This window comes from Tenrec ecaudatus, chromosome 1, assembly GCF_050624435.1.
Source record: "Tenrec ecaudatus isolate mTenEca1 chromosome 1, mTenEca1.hap1, whole genome shotgun sequence".
NCBI classification, from domain to species: Eukaryota; Metazoa; Chordata; class Mammalia; order Afrosoricida; family Tenrecidae; genus Tenrec; species Tenrec ecaudatus.
In genome coordinates, this window is record NC_134530.1 from 221013971 (window position 1) to 221037151 (window position 23181).

At 46.7% G+C, this 23181-nt stretch overlaps 1 protein-coding gene across 1 annotated transcript; it reads right to left on the reverse strand.

Annotated features, from left to right (window-relative positions):
- Nucleotides 1-5061: 5061 nt before the first annotated feature.
- On the reverse strand, nt 5062-5581 carry LOC142437327 (NADH dehydrogenase [ubiquinone] flavoprotein 3, mitochondrial-like). Its single transcript, XM_075540539.1, has 2 exons — nt 5417-5581; nt 5062-5303 (listed from the first exon to the last, which is right to left on the reverse strand). The coding sequence occupies exons 1-2, from the start codon at nt 5579-5581 to the stop codon at nt 5145-5147; spliced, it is 324 nt and encodes a 107-aa protein (XP_075396654.1). The 3' UTR covers nt 5062-5144.
- Nucleotides 5582-23181: the final 17600 nt, after the last annotated feature.

Here is a 23181-nt window from a genome sequence, read left to right on the forward strand (position 1 = left end):
GACCCTGCGAGGGGCGGGGCTGGACATGGCTGGGCGGACAGGCAGGACTTCTCATGCAGGTGCAGCCAGGTCAGGTCGGGCAACCTCCTAAGTCGACCTGATAGCCAGGCTTCAATTGTAAGGTACCAAGGAGTAGTCAGTTCCTCCTGGGGGGCTGAGGTCATTCCACTTAAAGTCTGGGCGGAACCTTCTCCAAGGACTGACCTGCAGAGTTCACCCCGAGTTTTGGTCCAAGTGAGCCAGTCCCAGCCCCACAGGGCAAGTCACCACGGTATACCCCAAACCGACCCACGGCCATGAAGTCAATACCGACTCATAGGGACCCTGCAGGGCAAGGTAGAACTGTCCCTGAGAGTCTCCGACACAGTAACTCTTTCCTTGAGCAGAAACCTCATCTTTCCCCTGAGGACCGGTTGGGGGTTGCGAACTGGTGACTGTGTGGTTAGCAGTCCAATATACACCGAGCCCTGATCAGCCACCCTCGTGTCTTCTTTCCTTAACCCTTGTCTCTTGGTGCTGTCCTTCCTGCTCCACCCCCGCCCCCACCGCCCAAACCAAATCCTACAGAAGTCCCTGCCAGTCAGACCTCGCCTCCCTCTAGTCACTGGGGACCACATCATCCTCAGCAATGACTGAACAGCTCCTTTGGTCCAGGGCAGGCAGGACCCAGCTCGGTGTCACACAGGTCTGATGACATGCGGGGACACTGCAAATAGATTTTGGGCTTTCACTGTCATCCATAGCCTTCCGTAAACCTGGTGACTCAGAACTCAGGCTCTCATGTAGTGCTCTCCTCTGGTCAGAGACCTGCATGAGAGCTTGAATCACACAGGCTGATGTACTTCTTCTGTGCGGGCTTAGCTGACACCGCACTTAGATGGCTGCTTGTTTTAAGACCAACTTTTAAGACCCCCCCAGATGCTAGTTTTAAGGAGAGGTGGACACCATTGGATTTCTTCACCACACATTGCTCCAGCGCCCAGATCTTCAGTGGTCTCTTCATAGGGGCAAGCATTAAGTAGGGCCACATTATTTGAACTAATTGTTCTTGAATTAGGGTTATGACTTAGTGGGAGCACAAAATCCATTCATGTGTCTTCAGTTTATAAATGTCCCCGGTCCATTTTAGAGACGTCATTGTCATTTTATTGGGGAACATTTTAAATCATCTCCATGGGGCATGTGATAATTCTCTTGATTAGAACGAACCAAGCTCACGGTCATCAAGCTGATTCCCATTCATAGGCTAGGGCAGACGGCCCCTGTGGGCTTCTGAGACTGGCTCTTTGCGGGAATTGAAAGCTCCTCTTTCTCTCTCAGAGCAGCTGTGTGCCCACCACGCCACCAAGGCTCCTAATTCTATTGACAGTATCATCAGTTTAGCCAATGACATGGAATTTATTGTTTCAAAAAGAAGGTATACATACATAGGCCAACTTTTTATACAAAAATGGCTGGATTGCTGATTTGTCCCTATTAAAATCTCAAGTGATTGGACATTATTTTTGCCATGAAGGTTGGCAATAGGGAAAACCTTTTAATAGCACTCATTCATGGGACTAAGGCATGGCATGTCATAATAAAGCCAAGAGTGTAAAAATAGCAAATATATGGTGGTCTCAGATTGTTGATTATTGGGCACCTTCAAAGCGAGAGATTGAACGAAAGTCCATTGACTTCCCAATCCCTAGCCTTGAGGTAGTCGTTGTTTGCTTCTTAGCACCCAAGGGTGTTTCAGCCTTAAATCCAAGGAGTATTTCAGTTCCTATCATCTGCTACAGGTGTGTTTAAGATAAAACCTGGTGAGCTTAATGGGGTTTCCAAATAGCATCGTTCTGGTGTGGGCTATGAACGATGTTGTGCACCTCAAAGGACAAACCCTGCAGTCTCATTTGTCTAGAGCACTTGGTGTGGGCCAGTAAGGGCTGTGGAGAACAGTGGTCCAAGTGTCTGATTATGAACCCAAGGCAGGATGCATTCTCCCCCTGAGGGGGTATGTAAGTGACGTTAAGCGTTTTTCTCTATGGCAAGTTGCCTCTCTTGGTTTACCAACAGAAATGACATTAGAGATGCTGGCCCCTCCCTGCCCCCAAGACTTGAGTTTCCACTAGGGTTCACTGAGCACTTTTTGGAGTTTTGTGGATTTGGGGTGATCGTGGAATAATGCTACATGGTCGGAACTGATTGATCTTCTTCTCCCTCCCCCGTGAGCATGGGGAGACCCTGGCTGAGGCGAAGCCTCCCCTGATTGAGTGTTTTTTAAAATTTACAAATAAGAGTGATCTCTGGACCATGAGCAGTAGCAAGGCACACCACCACGCTGTTTGGGAGGCCAGATTTGAAGATCACGTGACCCGAGACAGCCGCCTGCCTTTGTCCTGGTGTCCAGACTTCTAGCAGTGGACTCGTGCAATACCGCTCGGCACAGTGGTGTCCAGGGACATCCATGTCGTGAGGTGCTTTGTGGGCTCATCACAGGTGTTCAGGAAGGCATGTATTCCATTCCTGTAACACACACACTTTCTTTACCCCTTCTTCTGCGGGCGGGCGTTTGGACTGTTTCCAACTTCTGGCTGTTGTGAACTGGGCTGCAGAGAACACGGCGAGCACACACCTGTCTGTGTTGAGCCTCTTACTTCGTTGGGGTACAGACTCGGCAGAGGTCTTGCTGAGCTGTGTGGCGCTTCTGTTCCCAGTTGTGTTAGGTAGCACCATTTTACTCTCCACAGTGGTTGTTCATGTTCACAAGCTCACCACCGTGCATAGGAGTTCTAAACTCTCCTCACCATCTCCAGCATGTGTTCCTTCCAGGTTTTGTTTTTTAAAAATCAGGCTATCATCATTTTTTACAAGGGCGATAGCTCATCATTGTTTTGATTTGCATCTCCCAGATGGTTAGTGTGTTAGTTAGTCCGGGTGGACTAGAGAAACAAATCCAGGGACACTCATATGTGTGTAAGAGAGCTTTCTATCAAAGAGCAATTGAATATTGAGGAAACATCCCAGCCCAGTCCGGTTCAAGTCCGTAAGTCTGATATTAGCCCATATGTCTGACGCTGGTCCATAAATTCCTCTTCAGAGTCTCACAGCACATGCAGAAAGATCACAGGCCAGGGGGTGAAAATCTTTGTGAATTCAGTGGCAGTGGAAGCATCTCGGCGCCAGTGCAGAGCTCCACATGGCTCCCCCAGGTGAACAGAGAGTGGCCTGCCTCCGGGGAGAAAGAGGAGAGGTTCCCAGAATCCTCATGAGAAGGCACGCCCATGCGAAGGCATCATCAGGCTGAGACCTGATAGACAGGCTAGACTCCACCCCCTACACTTATTTATCAAGTGGACATGAAATTATGTAACAACCACAGTTAGTGATTGTAAGCATTTTTTCACGTGTTTATGAGACATTCATTTTTGGTGAACTGTCTGCGTATGTATTTTGCTCACTTTTAAATTGGATTATTATTTCTCTCTTATTGCAGTGTTGCAGAATTCTATATATGTTGGAACTTAGTCTTTTGTCTATTGTGTCCTTACTAAATTTTTCTTTAAAAATCAGTCCATGAGCTTTCTTTTTACTCGTTTGATGAATTCTTTAATGAATAGAAGTGTTTTATTTTTAGTAGGTACCAGTTATCTATTTTGTCTTCTACTATGTGTGTATCCTCTGTTATACTTGGGATTCTATGTATCCCCTGCAATAAAATCCTTAGCTCTGGGATTTCCATTTCGGTCTCTGATCCATCTTGAGTTCCTTCTGATGCTTGGGATTAGGTGTGGATTCTGTTTCATTCTTCTCCAGATGGAGATCCAATTTTGTCAGCACCATTTGTTGAAGAGGCTGCCTCTTTCCCCTTTAATGTGTTTTGGTTGTTTTTAAAGATCAGTTGCCTGTAGGTGGATGGATGTATTTCTGGGTTTGCTATTCTGTTTTATTGGTCTATGTATCTATTATTGTACCAGTATCAGACTGCTTTCACTACTGTGGCTGCCAACACCATTTTCTCGATAAAAACCCTAAAGAAGATTGAAGTAGAAGGGAAGTTCCTTGATATGATTTGGGGCATATGTGAAATACTGACAGCCAACATTATACTTAATGGAGAAAAACTGAGAACTGGCTTTGGACTTGGGAATAAGATAAAAGTACCTGCTCTCATCACTCCTATTCAATATCGTATTAAAAGTCCTAAGCACAGCAATAAGGTAAGGTAAAAATAAATAAAAGATATTCATACTGGAAAATAAGAAATAAAATTATCTCTGTCTGTGGGTAATATGACATGAAAATCCAAAGAGTTCACAATAAAACATCTAGAGCTATTAGAGGAATTAAGAAGAGTTACATGGTACCACACACAATACTGGTTTGCATTCTATATACCAGAAATGAGAAATCTGAAAGGGAAATTAGAAAAGCCATTCTACTTATAATAGTATCTAAGAGAATAAAGTCCTTAGAGATGAACATAACCAAGAATGTGAAAGATTTCTATAATGAAAAACTATAAAACATTGTTGAAAGAGATTAAAACAAAAAAACCAAACCAACTGCCATCAAATTGCAACTCACAGTCATCCCTGCAATTCTCTAGAGGAGCAAAGAGCCTCATCTTTCTTCAGTGGTATGACTGGGGGGTTTGAACCGCTGACTTTGTGGTTAGCAGCCCAACACCTACCCCACAGTACCACTATGGCATCTTAAAAGCAATTAAAGACCTAAATAAATGCAAAGCTGTTCTATGCTCCTGCATCAGAAGACTTACTATTGTTAAGATACTACCCAAAGTGATCTACAGATTCAATGTAGTCTCCAGCAAAATTCCAACAATCTTCTTGATAGAAAAATCAGGCCTCAACTTTATATAGAATTGCAAGAGGCCCTGAATAGCTAAAACAATGTTGACAAAGAAAAACAAAATAGGAGAACTCCTTTTTCCTGATTTTTAAACATACTACACGACTACAATAATCAAAACAGCTTGGGACTGGTACAATAATACACACAAACACCTATGGATTAGCATTGAAACTCCAGAAGTAAATCCACATATCTACGACCAACTGATTTTTTTTTTTTTTGACTGTGGAGCGGATTTTATTTCTGCAGCCCCAAAGCAGCAAAGACGGGCAGGTGCAAGCTGGGGGCTCTCAGTGCCGTGGCGACTCGCGTCCTGAAGAAGGCTGAGGCATTCTGAACTTGGAAAGGTCCAGGTTCAAGTCCAAGAAGGTGTACTCGTTGTAGTCATGGTGCTGGCGGTTCTTGTAGGTGGTGTTATCAAAGGGCTCGGCAGGGCAGCAGCGGGCTCGGTCTCTGAGGGAGAACAGTGAGGAATGGAGGCACTTCTCTTTGTAGCTGAACATCGGACAACGGGGTTTTACCAACAAGAACTCTGATGATTATTTTTAAACTACTATTTCATTTTTGGTAGACTTTGTTTCTTGGGATTCGGTGGCAGTCCCTTTTCACTCTTTCCTGACTTTGTGGCCAGAGAAATGGTGGAAGCGAATCCTCGAAACATCCCTGCTTGGAGGCCGGTCTTCAGTGCCCCAGCTCGTCCTTGGCGCAGCAAAAGCAGGGCTGCCATGGCTGTGACACTGGAGCGAGCGGGGCTGGGGCCATGCCAGGCCAAGGACGCACCGGAGTAGCAAAACCGGAAATGCCGACCAACTGATTTTTGACAAGAGTGCTAGTCTTTGCAAAGGGAAGAGAAGAGTCTCTCTAATAACCGGGCTGAGAAAATTGGATTTTTACATGCAGAAAAATGAAACGGGGCTCATGCCTCACCATAAACACACAAAAAAATTCAAAATGGATTAAGGACCTAACAATATAAACTAAAACTGAAATTTTTAGAAGTACAAGCAATAGCAATGCTGTCAGGATTAGCTTTCAACTATGGATTATCTAATCTAATAGCAAAGCACCCACATCAAAAGACACAGTCAATAAAGAAGGCCTCACACATTTTTTTTAAAACCAATTTATTCATTCAAAGACTTTACTAAAAAAGTGAAAAAACAAGCTACCAACTGGAAGCATATCTTCAGAATCCATATATTCAACAATAATTAAATAACCAAAAATGTAAACTTGGACAACTTAAAGATATACAACCTCAACCATAAATGGACCCAGGAAGGATTTGAGGAGACATTTCTCCAAAAAGGACATTCACATGACCACTAGACACCCGGTTTCACTCCCACTGAAATGACGACCATGGAAAGGAAGACACAGAAATAACACATGTTGGATATGGGGAAATTGGAACCCTTGGGACAGCGTCAGTTCCTTAAAAACTAAAAATAGCACTAACATATGCGCCAGCACAGCGGCACTGCCAGGTACCTATCCAAAAGCCTTGAAGTAGAGACTCTAAAAGAGACTTGTAAACACTGTTCCCAGTAGCACTAACCAAAATAGCCCAAAGGTGAAAACAACCTAAGTGCTCATCAACAAATAAAGGGAGAAACAAAATATGGAATACCACTTAGCCAGGGAGGAAAAAATGAATAATTTTCCCCCTATTTATTTTTATTATTTTTAATTTTAAAATTTTATTAATCATTTTATTGGGGGGGCTCTTACAGATCTTATGACAATCCATCATTTCACTTATACATATGTTGCCATCAAAAAATGAAGTCTTGATACATGTTACAGTGTGAACATAGTTTGATGATAGTATGATAAGCCAAAGAAGCCAATCACATGAGGACATATAGTGTATGAATTCACTTACCGTATCTGTGAATTTATGATGAGAAAATGTAAACGCATAAAAGCCAAAGCTTATTATTGGTTACTAAGTCGGGGGAGGTGGAGGGAGGAAAGAAAAATGAACAGTGATGAAAGAAATCATGTTGATTAAGGGTCAGGTTGTAAGTCAATTATCATTGTTATCGTTAAGTTGTATACTTGTAAGAAGTTGAATCAGCAGAGGTTGTGTGGTAGATATACTTACAACAATGACAAGATATATATATATATATATATATATATATATATATATATATATATATATATATATATATATAGAGAGAGAGAGAGAGAGAGAGAGAGAGAGAGAGAGAGAGAGAGAGAGAAGCTGAGGCTGCTAATATACAACAAATATCTCATGAGATTTGGTTCCTTGATTTGGAGGTTTAGGATTGTAGATTCATGGAACACCCTAGTTAATTAGCCTAATAGTCCATTGGACTTCCTAGTTCGCCTGGGGTCTTAAAGGTTTCCAGGCAGCCATCCAAGACACAACAATTGGTTTCTCTCCATCGGGAGCAACCAAGGACGGAGGAGGAGAATATGAAAGACTGGATGGTGCCCACCACCATCGCTCCAAGTTTTGACCAGAGACGCCGTAGGAGAACCCTGACGGGAAGGGTGGGTGTAAAACAGCCAGAACCGAATTTCAGACTCTCTGGGCTTTCTGGAGATATGGATGGTGAATGGACCGCTGAAATGACTGTGCTGAGATAACCTTGAACCCTCTCATTGAAATATCCGTGGAAGCAATCTTAAAAGTGGACAACACAGACTGATGAGTAACAGCTCTGCCTTGGGCACTGTGCTCTTTGACGGATTAGGGCTTCGGGATCCGATGGACAACAGCAGTTCCGGAAACCCGGACAGGGGTGCAGCACTCAGGGAAGGAGGCGAGCACGGCTGCACAACCGCAAGAACAGCATCAGTGTCACTGAACGAGGCCTGCAGAAACTGTGGAATTGGTGTATATTCTCAACCACGAGGGCAAAATTAATAAAATTTAGTGGAGTGCTGCAGTGGGGCCTCCTGTCTTGGTTGGCCGCGGCTAAGTGCCAGGAAGGGCCGGATCTTGGCTGCTGGCAGGGGTGGCCTTCAGTCATGCTGTAGGTCACGTCTGGAGCCAGGGCACCTCTAAGCAACAATGGGAACATTCAGTCTTTGATGGACATTCGGGTTTGTGGCCCTGCATGTACCAGAGCCTGCTTGTTTCTTGATCTCAGTGGACCATATCCTGGGGGAAGCTGTTGCTCTCATCAATAACACCAGTGAGCCCATTGCCCAAGGCAGTTGGCATATAGCACGTGCCAGGACTTAGTGGGGAGGCCTAAGCAAGGTAAGGTGAGCCAAGGCTGGGAAGGCGTCCTATTCACACACCCAGCTCTCTCCCACACCTGCCTTCTCCCGGTGTCTGACATTCCATCATAGACTCCTTCCCTCCCTCTTCCTTCTTTGTCTCTTCTCATCTTTTTTCAACCCTTTCCTCCTGTCTTCCTTCCTTCCATCCTGGAGGTAATGGCTGCTCACGATAATGTTCAAAATAACATAAACTTAAAACCAGCATAAATGTCTTCAATTGAAGCCTAAGGAATTGGTTTATCGCTACTGGGGAATAACCTGTCCCATTAAAAAGACATGCAGATGTTCTCAGTACTTGGTCAAAGGGAAGAGCAAGGTGGAGCCTTTGCACATGGCAAAGTGAACACAGGTTCACGTCTTCACTCTCCCGAAAGCCCATGAAACGGGCAGCTAGAGGAATAAAATGGTATAAACCTACTGGGGTAAAGCCAATGGGGATCGTGTTGTCAATAAAGGTTTGGGAGCCGGAAAGAGGACAGACAAGTGCCAGCTGACTTAGATTAAATGGCTGAAATCTGAGTTTGCAGGTAGTGAAGCCAGGGGACTTGGGGTCAAAGAACTTTGGAAAGGTACAGGCATCCGTGGCATTTGCTACCTCTCAAAGTTGAGAAATGGGTGGAGCTAACCACAGCAACTCTGGGTGAACTGAGACCTCTAGATCCTCTTCTTCGCCCCCATAGAATGGGGGACTAGAGAGGAGGTGGTCCAGAATGACTCTGGATTTGGAGGAGATTGGTCTAGTGGGACGTGGAATTATGAGGGAGGGATTCCAGACCTAAGACTGGGGTGTCGATGAAAATCTGCCCATGGAATGGCTAGACCCACCAGGCCCTCTCCCACTTCACTGGGTTCTCGAATATGCCATCCAGGCTCAGAGCCTCAGTTGGGGATTGAACCATTCTTCGCTGGGGAATATACCAACCCAAAGGGAACAGACTGCCATTTGGGACCCCCAACCGAACCACCTCAATCACCCCAAGGTGAGGTCTCCAGAAAAAAACAAATCGCTCAGTCTCTTAAACCTGCAGTCAGCCTTTGCTGATGGATTATTACACAAGGAAAGAGCACCAACGTGACCAGACATTTGAGGGAGGAGTGCCCATGGGAGACAGGAACAAAAATGGACAGGAAGAAGGATCCCAGAGGAATCCGGGGTTCTGACTCTCTCACTGAAGAGTGTGTTTTCCCCTTTAACGTCAGTGTGCTGTCACGGTTGGGCTGGGTCTAGTTGGTTCTGACATGCTGGGACCCGTGTGCAGAGTTCGGTCCGGCACCAGCCTCGCAGCCATCGCTCGGGCTGTCTTGTTGAGTCTGCTGCCCCTCTGGTTCTGCCTCACAGCATGTCCAAAATACACGAGGCAAAATCTGACCGCCCTCATGCTTCCAAGACTGATTGGTTGGCTTTCCTGGCAGTGTGGTGTAGTCAATATTCACCACCAACACTGTCATTCAGATGTATCAATATTTCTTTGGTCTGCCTTATCCATACGCAGTCCAGCTTTCAGCTGCATAGGAGCCATTGAAAACACCGTGGCTTTGGGGCAGGCGTGTAAGTCTGGGTACTTTAGAGAAACAAATCCACAGAAACTCATGTAAAAGACAGAACTTTATATAAAGGGTAAGTGCACATCAAGAAAACATCCCAACCCAGTGCTGCCCAAGCCCACAAGTCCAACATTCACCCATTAACCCATATGTCCAACACCGATCACCAAAGTCCTCCTCCATCTCACAAAGCAGACACAGAGATGCCAACTGCAGGAGGAATGCCGAATCAGTGAACGTGTAAACATCACAGCGCTGGCAGGGATCTCCACATGGGTGCTCCAGCACCCAGGGCTGCATTGGGGTAGGTCCATGTGGCTTCTCCTTGGGGATGTTATAGGAAGTCAGCCTTGCCAGCTGAAGCAGGGAACTGGCTAAGGCAGCTGCACCCTGGTCCGACCATCAGAAAGAAAGAGACCTGAGAACTCAAAGGGCGGGGCTCACCGAGCCATTTATCCCTCCGCCTTTCAATTAACCCCACTTGTGTTCATCGGCCAGGTTGGCACAATGAACTAACTACCTCAGCAGGTGAAGCTTAATCCTCCAAGTGACATCTTTATGATTTTAAAGAGGCCTTTAATGTCAGATTTCCCGATGGAATACGTCATTTGATTTCTTGACTACGGTTTCTCTGAGTGTTGATTATGGATGGTGGAAAACGGAGGACCTAATCTCCACCATCATAACCCCAGGGCTTGGCAGGCCGGTTCTGAGATAGAGACCCCGTCAAACACACCTTCTCCAGGTGGGAAGATGGCCCCACCATAGCCCTCCCTAAAGAGTCAGCTCTAACGAGGTCTCCTGCAAGCACCAGGCTGCTCACTGTGCTGCTGGAGAATTCTGGTCTTTAAAAGCAATCAGATTCTTTTGTCCTCCCTGCTCAAGGAACTTGTCCTTCCTGCTCAAGGAGCAGTCCACTCCCTTAGATGCCTTTTGATAATTATCAAAATATGTCTTTTGATTATCCAAAGTTAAGACACTACCCATCATGACTGTATAAACCTGTGTGGAAACACATTCACTTTCCTCATTCGGGATCGGGAAGAGCCCTTGTGCCTCCCTGTCTTCCTTATTTTCCTTAATTGCACACGTTGTTCCTAGGAACTCATGGGACTGTGGGGCTGGAGTCCGCAATGGATTCAAGTAAGAGGAAAATTCCTGGAAATTTCCATCGTTTCTCTGTGTACCATGATATTGCTGCTCCAATTGGCAGCATGGCCTTCATCAGCCTGTGCTGCAAATCCTCTTCACTTTCAACGAGCACGATTGCGTCTACTGAACCTACAGATTGAGCCCACACGGTGAAAGGATACAGCCCCCTGATGCACATCTTTCCTGACTTTAAGCCTCCCAGTAACTCCTTGTTCTGTTCAAACTACTGCTCTTGGTCTGGGTCCAGGTTTCCCATGGGCAGTTTAGTGCTCTGGAAGCCCTGTTCTCCACAAGGTTATCCTAAAGTTGGTATGAGAGCCACACAGCCAGGTCTTCTCTGCTCTCAGCCAAGTTCATGTGCAGGCTTCGGTTCACGGCCTCTTCTGAATCCAGCTTGAGGCTCTGGCAGTCCCCTGTCTGCGCGCTGCGGCAACTGTCTTTGAACTATCTACAGCAACATTTTGCTTGCCAGTGACAGGAGTGATATTGCTTGATGATTTTGCAATCTATTGGATCACCTTTCTTTGAAATGGGCATGAAGGTAAATCTCTTGCAGAGAGTTGGCCAGGTAGCTGACTTCCAACTTTCTGGCAGAGAGGATTGGGTGCTGCCAGTGTGGCACCTGTCTCCTGAACTGTCTGTTAGTGCTCCATCGATTCTGGAAGCCTTGCTTTAGCCAATGCCTTCAATGCAGCTTGAACTTCTTGCTTCGGCACCAGTGGTTCTTGCTCACATGGTACCAGCTGAGATGTTTGAACATTGACTCTGTGTATTCCATCCATCTGCTTCTAATGAAACTCACATCTGCTTTGTTCAACTTTTTATATATACACACATACATACACACACATACCTATAGACGTGTATATCTTTCAATAGAGTATACACTATTTTTATTATTTTAAATGTTTTTATCTACCTATTTGTTGCACCTTCTAGGTAACAGGTACTATGACATGCATTAGAGACACTGAGATGAATTCACAGTCTTTGTTCCATGGAATAGAGAGTGTGCAGAGTGAGGTATTGCTTTTCTTTGTTTGTTTGTTTGTTTTTCTTAGAATACACCCCCCACACACACACACATACACACTGTGAGTTGTAAACTCTGAGTCACTCATACTTCCAAGTGAGACAGGTGATCGGTCCCTTGTCAGTGGCAGGGAGAGTTTTGTCCCTTAGTGCTGTTCTTAGCTGCGATGGAGCCAGACCCCATGCCCTCATGGTGCTCCCAACACACACACACACACACACAATGAGATGCTGCCAGGTCCTAAAGAAAACCCGTGATTGGGTGGCCATCAGGCCACAGCGATCTGTTAGATTTCCATTTACTCATTTTCAGACATAGATGACCAGGTCTGCCTCAGTCTGGAAGCTCAGCTAAACCTGTATAGCATGGTAGCAACATGCCAGCCTCCACTAACAGACAAGTGGACACACATGATGCCTTGTCCAGGACTGAACCCAGGTCTCTGACCCACAAGGAAAGTGAGAATTCTACACCGAAACACCACGTTCTCTTGGGAATTTCTTAGTCCCCCACCACCACCCAAATTTGCTGAAGTTGGGGTCTTCATCCCTCAAGGGACTTGAGCTTGGAACCCTTGGGTCCACGGGTCCCCCTGAGGGGGTGCCAGGTGGTCTGAGGAGTCAGGAATGGAGGGCTTGTCTAAGACAGGCTCCTCGTGGGCAACGTTTGGTCCCGGTCAAGTTCCTCTTAGGAGCTGTGCCCAGGCCTTGGTAATGGGGGCCTCCTCCTGGTCCCGTGGCTGAGTGAGCTGTTTCCTCTTGCGTGTGCTGCTCAGGACCGTCATGGGATGTCCCTCACGGGCTCTGACGGGGCCGAGCGACAAGCCTGGCAGGTCAGGTTGCACATTGTGCCCCTGCACACTTGTCCCCAGGTCCCCCTCGTACCTCTAGGTAGTTGAGTTTTCCCTCTTCTCAAAATAAGCATTGCTAAAACTTGGTCTATTTCATTCACCTTTTAAAGAAGCAAGCTCCCATATATATGAATTTACCAATTTCTATCCTCCCCCATCCCTGCTTCTTAATATTAGAAGTGATGACGGGACATCATGGCTCACCCCATGGTCACTAAAAGGACTACAATAGAATACTGTGAGCAATCGAAAGGCCACAAGGTTGGTAATGACAATGAGAGTGACTGATGCCTTGAAAGACATGATCTACTAAAACTCACAAAAGAAAAAAAAAGACAATCAGAAAAGGCCCGTATCTGTGGAAGAAATTGCGTGAACCAATGACAGCTTTTCCAAACAGAAGGCATCTGGTCTCCGTGGTTTGGTGAATTCTACCAAACGTTTAAGGAATGAATGCCAATCCCTTTCAAAGTCTTCCCAAGAGTAGAAGAGGCAAGAGCCTATCTCATGTTATGGGTCAGACTTGCCCTAGCACAGAACTTAGACTAAGAGATTGCTACCCCACTGCAGCTCAGTCCATCTGACTCATGCCGACCCTACAGAAGGTTCCCGAGACTGTACCTTTGAAGGGGAGAAGGCAGCCTCATCTTTTCCCCTGGGAGTGACTGGCGCGTTTGAACAGCTGACCTTGTGGATAACAGTCCAATGCCTAACTCTCAGCACAAAGAGATTTTTAGGAAGGAAAATGATAGACCGACGTCTCTCATGAACACAGATGCAAAAGAGAAAACATCATCAAATCAAAGACAACAATGCATGACATTAATTACATACCACGACCACATGGGGTTATTCTAGATGCTCAGGCTGGTTCAACACCTGCAAATCAAATCATGCAATTTATTAAAATTTTATGATCAGATTGATTGATATAGAAAACAATGACCCAAATCTGATACCCAATCATTATAAATACTCTCAGCAAACTAGGTACCAGTGGCAACTTCCTAAAGATTATCTATAAACACTTATAGCTAATAGCATACTTAATGTGAGAAAAAAAAGAGTGGGGAGTGGGGAGTGGGGAGTGAGGGGTGGATAAAAGGCATTTATATTGGGAGGGAAAAAATAAAAACTGTCTTGGTTTACAAGTTGTGTGATTGTCTATGTAGAGAATTCCAAATAATCAACAAGTGTAACAACATTAAAACCCTCTTGGAATTAAGAAGTGATATTGTAAGATGTAAAATTTATAATCTAATACGTTCATATATACTAGAAATGAATGATTGAAATTGGAATTAAAAAATTCACTGCTGCCAGGTTGATTCCAACTCATAATGTCTTAGTTTGTGAGTTTCTGAGACAGCCTTGTCTTTCTCCCCGTTTACATTAGTGCCTCCCAAATGACAAGCTTAGATAGAAATCTACAAAATGTATGTGCAAGCTCTCTGTCAGGAAAGCTACAAAACTCTAACCTAAAACTTTCTGAGTTACATACAGGCCAACATGAGTGTACACGCACATACACACACACACACACACACACACACACACACACACACCACACCAAACACACCCCCCCCTGGGGATTAAAGCTGCTGTGGGTCTCTTTCTCTTGAGAGGGGTTTGTCACTTTCTGAGATTTTTTTTCACTTTGCCTTTACATTCTCAGTTCTGCTCCCTGTTGGGTTTTTCAATATGCGTTTTTGCAGATTACTCAGCTAGTATGTGATTTACAGGCAGTGGCAATAGTCTCTTAGGACTTTTCTATCTCCTAAGTGGAAACATCTTGACCTTGGAAGAAGTACAGCCGGAATGCTCTTTAGAAGGCAACAGGATGTGAGAAGTGAGGATGCGAGGGGTTGTCTAAGTCAGTACCTTAGGTGTGTTTTCTGGAGAGACCAGGCCCGGGAGAAGGGCTGCCTGCTTGGTAAGGCAGAAGGTCACCAGAAAGAGAGAACGATTCTCGGTGAGATGGCCGGGCAGAGGGGCTGCAGCAGGGGGACAGCAGCGAGGCTGGTGCGGGTCGGGCGGGCCTTCGTCCTGCTGCAGGAGATGGGCTTGCTGCGAGTCAGAACCCACTGAACGTCGTCTAGTGCAGACGGCGCCGCACTCCCCAGTCGTTTTCATTAGTTGGGGACATTTCGTGTGCCGAACTGTTTGCAGGATTGAAAACACAAACCAACAAAGCCTATTTGCAGGAATAATCAAGGGCTTGAATGATTTCACGTTCCCCCAGGAATGGTTTCTTTTGGCTTCTGCCACGCCTAGCAAGCCAAGGGGGGGCTAGAGGTCTCAGAAAGCTTTGGTTCAGTTTTCAGAAATGGGGGTGTCTCAGGGTCACCCAGATGATGTGTAGCTAGGCTTGCGAGACAGGCTTTTCGATGGCAGCCCGAAGGGTACAAGGAGCTGCGGGAGGGTTGTGGAAAAGTCTGTGATCCTTTCGTTCCGTTTCCCCATCTGTGATGAGGGGCCACCACTTTGGTGGGTTCCAGACTCCTCCACCTGCCCCGTGGGACTGTCAGTCTCTCCGCGGGGAGGCCACAGGGGCAATTTGCCGGCTCACCTGGCAGTGTTTCTATGCTCCGTCGTAGGCGTTTGGCCCTCAGCCTGCACTGACCTGTGCCCTCGCTGGTGTTTGCAGACAGGGGTCTTAAACTTGGCCTGTGGTCCGCCCTGGAAGGCTTAGTCTAAGCTGCCGTTACTAGAAGCTGCATCCATGTATAATGTTATTCTTGGCTCCGCTTTCCAACAGATAAGGGTAGTGTTTTAAAGTTTCTCGTCTCTCACACCACTGGCAGTCTGGGCAATATCTGGATTTTTAGTGCATTCCACATGATAGATTTTGGCGTATTATTATTTGGTGCCTGACTGTGCTATACACACGGTAGATACGCTTCTACCTTCTACTTCCCCGTCGGTGTGTGTTGCTTGAAATTCTACCTTCTCTTTCTTTGTATTTACCTTTCCTTGGGGTGTCTTGGCCTCTTGCCTTGTTGTAACCACTTAGGACCATTTTATTTTCAGCATGCCTTAGGAAAACACTCACGGTTATTGGCACAGTTGACCGGCTGACGTGCTAGTTTGTACTTTGTATATTGTGGCCCACCTCTGTTATTGTTGTTTCATTGGCCTTGCAAAAAGTTTCCTTTGTTCTTTTGCTCCCTATAGTCACTTGGACAATTTCGAGGAAATTTTTGCTCTACTAGTTTGGTCCAGTTTTAAAATCTCAATTTAAATTTGTTAACATCAAGAATAAAATCATAGCCATTTACTCCCATCATAGAAGAAACATTTAGTATAATCTCCTTTGCTACCTCCCAGTTTGGGTCAAAGCAAGTTATGATATAGGAACTCTAGTTTATCATTTGGAAATCTTTATTACTATATATAATTTTAGGGATAAAAATAATTTTATTGACATTTGTATCACATTATCATAATTCTTGAATTTACATATATATATAAACTTTTTCATATGAACTGGGTGAAGATCTAGAGTAGATCAATTTTCCTTTTTTTATTAACTACTTTTATTGGGAGCTCTTACATCTCTTATCACAATCCATACATTCATCCAGTGTGTCAAGCACATTTGCACATATGCTGCCTTCGTCATTTTCAAAGCATTCTCTTCCCACTTGAGCCCCTGATATCAGCTCCCCATTTCTTTCTCCTTCCTTCCTCACCCATCCTCCGTCACAAACCCTTGATAAGTTATCTATTATTATTTTCATATCTTCCATTGTCCTCCATCACCCCTCACCCACTTTTCCATTGTTCATCCCCCTGAGAGGGGGTTATAGGTTGACCCTTGTGATCGATTCCCCCTTTCTCCCCCCACCCTCCCCTAATCCTCCTGGTATCTCTACTCTCCTTGTTGACGCTGAGGGGTTTATCTATCCTGGATTCCCTGTGTTGCGGGCTCTTGTCTGTAGCAGAGTGCATGCTCTGGTCTAATTCGATTTGTAAGGTAGAATTGAGGTCACGATATTGGGGGGAAGGAAGCACCAAAGAACTAGAGGAAAGTTGTGTGTTTCATCAGTGCTACACTGCACCCTGACTAGCTCATTTCTTCCCTATGACCCCTCTGTAGGGGGATGTCCAATTGTCTACACATGGGCATTGGATCTCTGCTCCATAGTCCCCTCCCCACCATTCACCTTGTGTATAATTTTGTTCTGGGTTTTAGATGCCTGCTACCTGATCTCATCAATACTTCATGATCACACAGGCTGGTGTGTTCTTCCATGTGGGCTTTGTTGCTTCTGAGCTAGATGACCGCTTGTTTATTTTCAAGTCTTTAAGACCCCCTACACTATATCTTTTGATAGCCGGGCACCATCAGCTTTCTTCACCACATTTACTTATGCACCCATTTTGTCTTCGGTGATTGTGTCAGGTAGGTGAGCATCACAGAATGTCGGATTGTTAGAACAACGTGTTCTTGTGTTGAAGGAGAATTTGAGTTGAGGCCCAATGTCCATCTGCAACCTGAATTCTTAACATATTTCCTCTATTTCCTTTTACTTTCCTCTTGTCACACCATGTTCGGCCTTCATTCGGTTTAGTAATTGCTCATTACTATATTGTCCTTGATTAAGCCCCACTAGGCATCCTATGCCCTTCTCTCCACTGACTTTAGTTCACTTGTTGTTCCATTGTCTCTGGGTTGGTTCCCCACCCTTTCTTCAATTTTCCTTTCAATAATTCGGACACATGTTGTCTCATGTCACTGATTGCAATCCCACAATGTGGCATCATGCATCCCACTTCCTCTCTGTGCTTCCACCTTACATTCCTCCTTTATTGTGGTGGGAATGATATTTTTATTTAACAACTTTTTTTATATATAAATCATTTTATTGGGGGCTCTTACAGCTCTTGTAACAATCTATACATCAATTGTATCAAGGACATTTGCACATATGTCGCCATCTTCATTTTCAAAGAATCTTCTTTCTATTTGGTATCAACTCCTCTTTTCTCCCTTGATAAATTATTATTTTTATATCTTACACCATCCACTGTCTCCCTTCAGCCATGTTTCTGTTGTTTGTCCCCCTTGGCGTGTGTGTGTGTGTGTGTGTGTGCGCGCGCACGCGTGCATCATCAATCATTGCAATCGGTTCCCCCTTCTCCCCTTTCTCCCTTTCCCCTCATGGTATTACTACTCCCATCATTGTTCTTGAGGGTTTATCTGTCCTAGAGTCCATGTGTTGAGAGCTCTTATTTGTACCAGTGTACATGCTCTGATCTAGCCGGATTTATAATGTAGAACTGGGGTGAGGATGGTGGGGGAGGGAGGAAGCGTTACAGAACTGGAGGGATGTGTGTGTTTCGTCAGTGCTACACTGCGCTCTGCCTGACGTGTCCCTTCCTGTGACGCTTCTTTCCTAACCCTTCCAAACGTTGCCCCGGGGTCAGTCTCACATGGTTGATGCCTCTAAGGTGTGTGCACCTCACTGGGCCTACTGTTCTTTTTATAGACCTGTCTGCTCTCTGACTGAACACTGAGCCCCAGGAGTGTGTTCATTCCAGACCCAAAGGGCCGGAGTCCTGGGGGTGAGTCATTTCCAGGGTGTAAGGCCCACTGGCTTTTCTTTTATATCCCACTTTGGAGTGGAGGGAGTTGTGTTTTTTGTTTGATTCATTTCTCCGTGCCGAGTCCTATTTCAAGTAGTTTTTTTTCAAAAAAAGTTTTTATGGGAAGTTGGATAATGAATAAGGGAGGCCATGAAAGAAACCGTGCGTTAGAATTGTGGGGCTGGTGAATAATATCGGACGTACCATGGACCGCCAGAAAACAAACAGACCTATCTTAGAGGCTGCACACCCAGACTGCTTTTTTGAAGCAAGGATAGTGAGACTTTGTCTCATGTACTTTGGACAGATCAGACCCTGGAGGACATGATGCTTGGGAAAGTCAAAGAGCAGCAAGAAGAAGAAGACCCCCTAGACATGGGTGGACACGGTGGCTGCCCCAGTGAATGCAGGCATAAGAACACTTGTGGGGAGCGGGCAGTCAGAACAGACTCCATGGCCCTATCCACAACCACATCACACAGAGGAACACACTGACACCCTGGGCCACGTATCAGCTCTCACTCTCTGTCCACCCTTTTTGGGTGCCTACAGTTTTTCTCTCACCTAGCTGGCCACCCGGGAGCCCTGGGGTTACGAACTGGGCTGCCCACCGTGAGGTTAGCCGTTCCAAACACACCGGCCTCCACAGAGGAAAGCGGAGACTTTCTACTCCTGTGAAGAGTTACAGTCTCAGAAACCCGCAAGAGCGCTTCTACCCTGCCCTCCAGAGGCGCCATGGGTCTGAATGGCCTCCAGGGCAGTGAGTCCGGTGCTGGGCCGCCCTTGCTGCTTTGCAGCTGCCCCCAGGTTACTGGTTGCGGGCACTGGAGGACAGGCGGCTTCTCCTGGTTCCATTGTGCTTTCTTTCCTGCCTGCTCCTGGGACTCTGCTTCCCAGTGAAGGTCACTCTAGCAAGTTTCAGCAGCACCCCTGCAGGTTCCTCAGGGCTATGTCGATGGGAGCCCCACCTGGTTTCTAGTGGTGAGTTGAGCAAGTGCCCCATCAGTTCTGCGATGAGCCAGCTGTTTCATACAGCTTCCCTCACGGCCCGCCCCACACCGAGCTCTGCCCATGTGATCACCCCTTGAGTTCAGCAGCTTTCCCGGCAAGTGGCTTCCTGCTTGGGGATGGCTCTCTGCCGGCCTGCTTGGTTCTCAAGTGTGGACGGATTCTATCCAGGAACAACTCCGAGAATGTTTCAGCATCCCAGGGGCCACAATCCAATTACACTTCTGGCAAGGGGCCTGATTCCGGCCTTGGGGACCCTTCCTGTCGTGAACTGAATAGAGTCTTCCCAAAATATGTATTATAAACACTAAGCCTTACTTCCGATGGATGGAATGTCATTTGAGAATAAGGTTTTCTGTGTTATGTAAATAAGCCCATGTCAGTGTTGAGTGTGCTTTAAAGCCAATCCTTTTTTGGAAAAAAAATGTTGTTATTATGATTAGGGTGTAGTTTTACCAGACATTCAACAATTCATGCACAGTTTGTTACATCTCATTCGTTACAATCCACTCAGTGCCACACCATCCCCCATCTCCTTAATCCGTTCCCATCTCCACTTCTTCTCTCCTCTCCCTTCTGTCCTTTGTGCATGGGGAAATGCTGTTCCCTTGATCTCAAATAAGAGCCCTGGGGTGTAGTCGTTACACACTGGGCTGCTAACCACGAGGTCAGCAGATTGAAACCAGCAGCTGCTCCATGGGAGAAAGATGAAGCTTTCTACTCCTGTACAGAATTTTGATCTTGTAAACTCCCAGGGGATGGTTCTACCCTGCTCTAGAGGATCACTATGAGTCGGTATCAATTTGGTTTGGGTCTTAAAGGGTTGATGATTCTCAGGTGTGTCCACCTCCCTCTTGTTCCCCCTTCAGATCTATCTATCGTTTGTCTGAGAGTTGAGCGAGGGTTTTAAAGCGTCAACCTTAAATCTTAAGGCTTCAACCAATTTTTCTCTGACCAGTAAGCTTGGTCCCATTCATGATTTTAATTCTGTCCCACACACACTTTCCTCCCACTCTGCCGAGGCCCTTCTGATGGGATTCCTTTCAGAGCAGTTGGTGGTAGGAGCTGGGCACCATCTAGTTCTTCTGGTCTCAGGTCTAAACCACCTTCACTTGCTGCATGTATGGCTTTTAAACCACTGAAAAGGCTCAGTGCTAACCCAAACCAAACTCGATTCTAACTCAGCAACCCTGCAGGACAGAGCAGGATTGCCCCCATGGGAAAGTGTCAACCTTATGGGAGTGGAAAGCCTCACCTACCTCCGCAGACCCACCCTCTGGCAGGTTTGAACCATTAATCTGTGTGGCAGCCCCCGCTTCACCACAACACCAACAGAGCCCCTTTCTTACAGGAAAACCCCAAAGAAAACAAACTTATAACCGTGTGAGTCACCCCTGACTCACAGACACCATACAGGGCCAGATAGAACTTCCCCTGTGGCTTTCTGAGACTCTCACTCTTTATAGGAGTAGAAAGCTTCATCTTCCTCCCAGGGAGTGGCTAGTGGGTTTGAACTTCTGACCTTGTGGTTAGCAGCCAAACGCATAGCTCACTCTGCTACCAGGGCACCTGTCTTGCATGGAAGTACAGCTAAATAAGACCATTTGTTTACACTCTTGTTAAGGACACAGGAACAGCGCTCCTTCGTAATTTGGGGTGCTGCCTGGACACTGAATCAGAATCTACATTTTAACAAGATCCCCAAATGTAAATTCAGATTCAGTAGCTCTGGGGTGGAAATGCAAATTCTCAGCATAAAGGGGAGGGGCTCATAAAGCTAGAATGAACTATTTCAAGGTCGTAATTAGTACCTCTAAATATTGTGCCCAGGAGCCCTGGTGGTTCCCTGAGTTAAGCACCGGTCTACTAACGGAAAGATTGGTGGTTCAAACCCCACAGCTGCTCTGCAGGAGAAGATTGAGGCTGTTTGTCCCCATAAAGAGGTATAGTCTTCGACACTCCAGGAAGCAGTTTTGCTCGGTCCTCTGGGGGTACTGTGAGTCAGAGTGAACTGGATTTCCCAGCAGTGGGTTTGCAAGTCCTGCACCCATTTCTGGAGTCTGCAGAGAGGGGTCCTGCTGACCTGTGCTTGATGGGAGGTGCCGTGTGAGAAATGGGCACTGTGGCGGGTGCTCCTGGGATCGCAGGGCAGTCAACCCAGTTGGCAAAGGTGCTTTCAGTGTTCCCTACAAACCACTTCCCTCCTGAGTCCCGCCCTGTCAGCAAGGGATTGTTTTCTTCCTAGGCTCCTTGAATCCTGTGTCCTTCTTCAGCGTCCCTCAGACCCTCCCTTGGCTGTCCTCCATGACCTTGCCCTTGCCCAAGGCTCTGATCACCTAGCCTCCTTCCCCTGGCCGTGCCTCTTGGTTTCTGACAGCGAGGCTCAGCCCTCCCTTCCTTGGAAACCTTTCCTGACCAGAGGGTTTCCATGTTTCTCCCGGGCCTGTCATCTCCTATCCTGCTGCCAATGTTCAGGCACTTTCCGATGGGCTGGTCCCTTCAGGTAAAGGCTCCCCTCTCCCACCCCATCCCCACTCCCCTCCACATCCCAGGCTGCTGGTTGGATGACCCCAAACCAAAGACCCTGCCATCAAGCCCTCCCTGACTCACAGCCACCTTCTGGAGTGTTCCAGAGACTGCACAGCTTTGGGGAGCAGAGAGCCGCCTCTTCCTCCCAAGGAGCAGATGGTGGAGGTCCAGACTAGGGATCCCCGGTTTAGATGATCAAACCCTCGAATGAAGTGCGCTGACCTTTGAATACGCTCTGACTCAGACAGGGTTTCTGAAGCTGTCTGTCTTTTCTGGAGCAGGCAGCCCCATTATCCTGCGTCAATAAGGCAGTACGCTCAGGTGAGCCTCGGAAGAAAACGGATTTGTGTGGATTTGGCGCCCTCTCTTGGTAAATATATGTCATGACTAAATTTTCATGGTACGGACTCCAGCTCAGGTGGACCCCACAGGCATGGGAAGCAAGCACCAGCCCCACCATAGGTGGTCGGTTAGATATTGTAATGCACAGGGTTGTCATTGGCTAGTTTTCCAAAGTACATCGTGAGGGCTCTCCCCCTAGCCTGTCGTGGACGGAAAGCTCCAGAGGGATTAGTCAGCATCCTAACAACACACAGGCCTCCACGGACAGGTGGGGGCTGTGCATGAGGGCCTTGGCCAGGTATCAACACCGGGTCTCCTGCCAGCACCGTGAGATCCTTACCGCTGAACCCCCCACCCCTGAAGTAAGGACCCTCACTCTGCTCAGAGCACAGGGGACCAGGAATGCCCATGAAATCCCAGTGGCCCTTTCCTGACTTCTCTTTTCCCTTCATCTCAAAAGCTCACTGCCTTCGAGGAGAGACTGGCTCACAGTGACCCTACAGGACAGGGTAGAGCTGCCCCTGTGGGTTTCTGAGACTGGAGCTCTTTATGGGAGTAGTGGGTCACCTCTTCCTCTTGTGGAATGGCTGGTGGCTTAGAACTGCTGACCTTACAGTTAGCAGCCCCAAACATAAACACTGTGCCACCAGGACTCCTGAAGATGTAAAATTCCATCCATTGGTCCAACCACAAGATTTCCAGCCCTGCAATGCCCACTTGATGTCGCTTTGAGGACTAGGGGACACCTGGCGCAAGTGTGGTGTTTTCCATTGCCGCACATGCATGGGACAGTGAGGCAGCGGAACGGGAAGACTGGGGAAGAATGTGGTACCTTGCAAGTATGATGTTGGAGAACGTGGAATGTGCCACGAACTTCCCGAAACATGGAGCAGCCAGTCTTGGACCCGGGCTGGAAAGAAGGACAGACAGAAGGCTCCTTGGAAGTAGGGATGACGAAACCACCTCTCTTACTTGGGACCTGTTCTCAGGAGGAGGCACCGGGCCCTGGAGAAGGACA

Bases quoted from the DNA above. Each gene is read 5' to 3' on its own strand.
- LOC142437327 (XM_075540539.1), bottom strand. From the start codon at position 5,581: ATGGCAGCCCTGCTTTTGCTGCGCCAAGGACGAGCTGGGGCACTGAAG. The intron at 5,304-5,416 runs ATGAAATAGTAG...TCCCTCAGAGAC, and splicing joins AGAAACAAAGTCTACCAAAA to CGAGCCCGCTGCTGCCCTGC.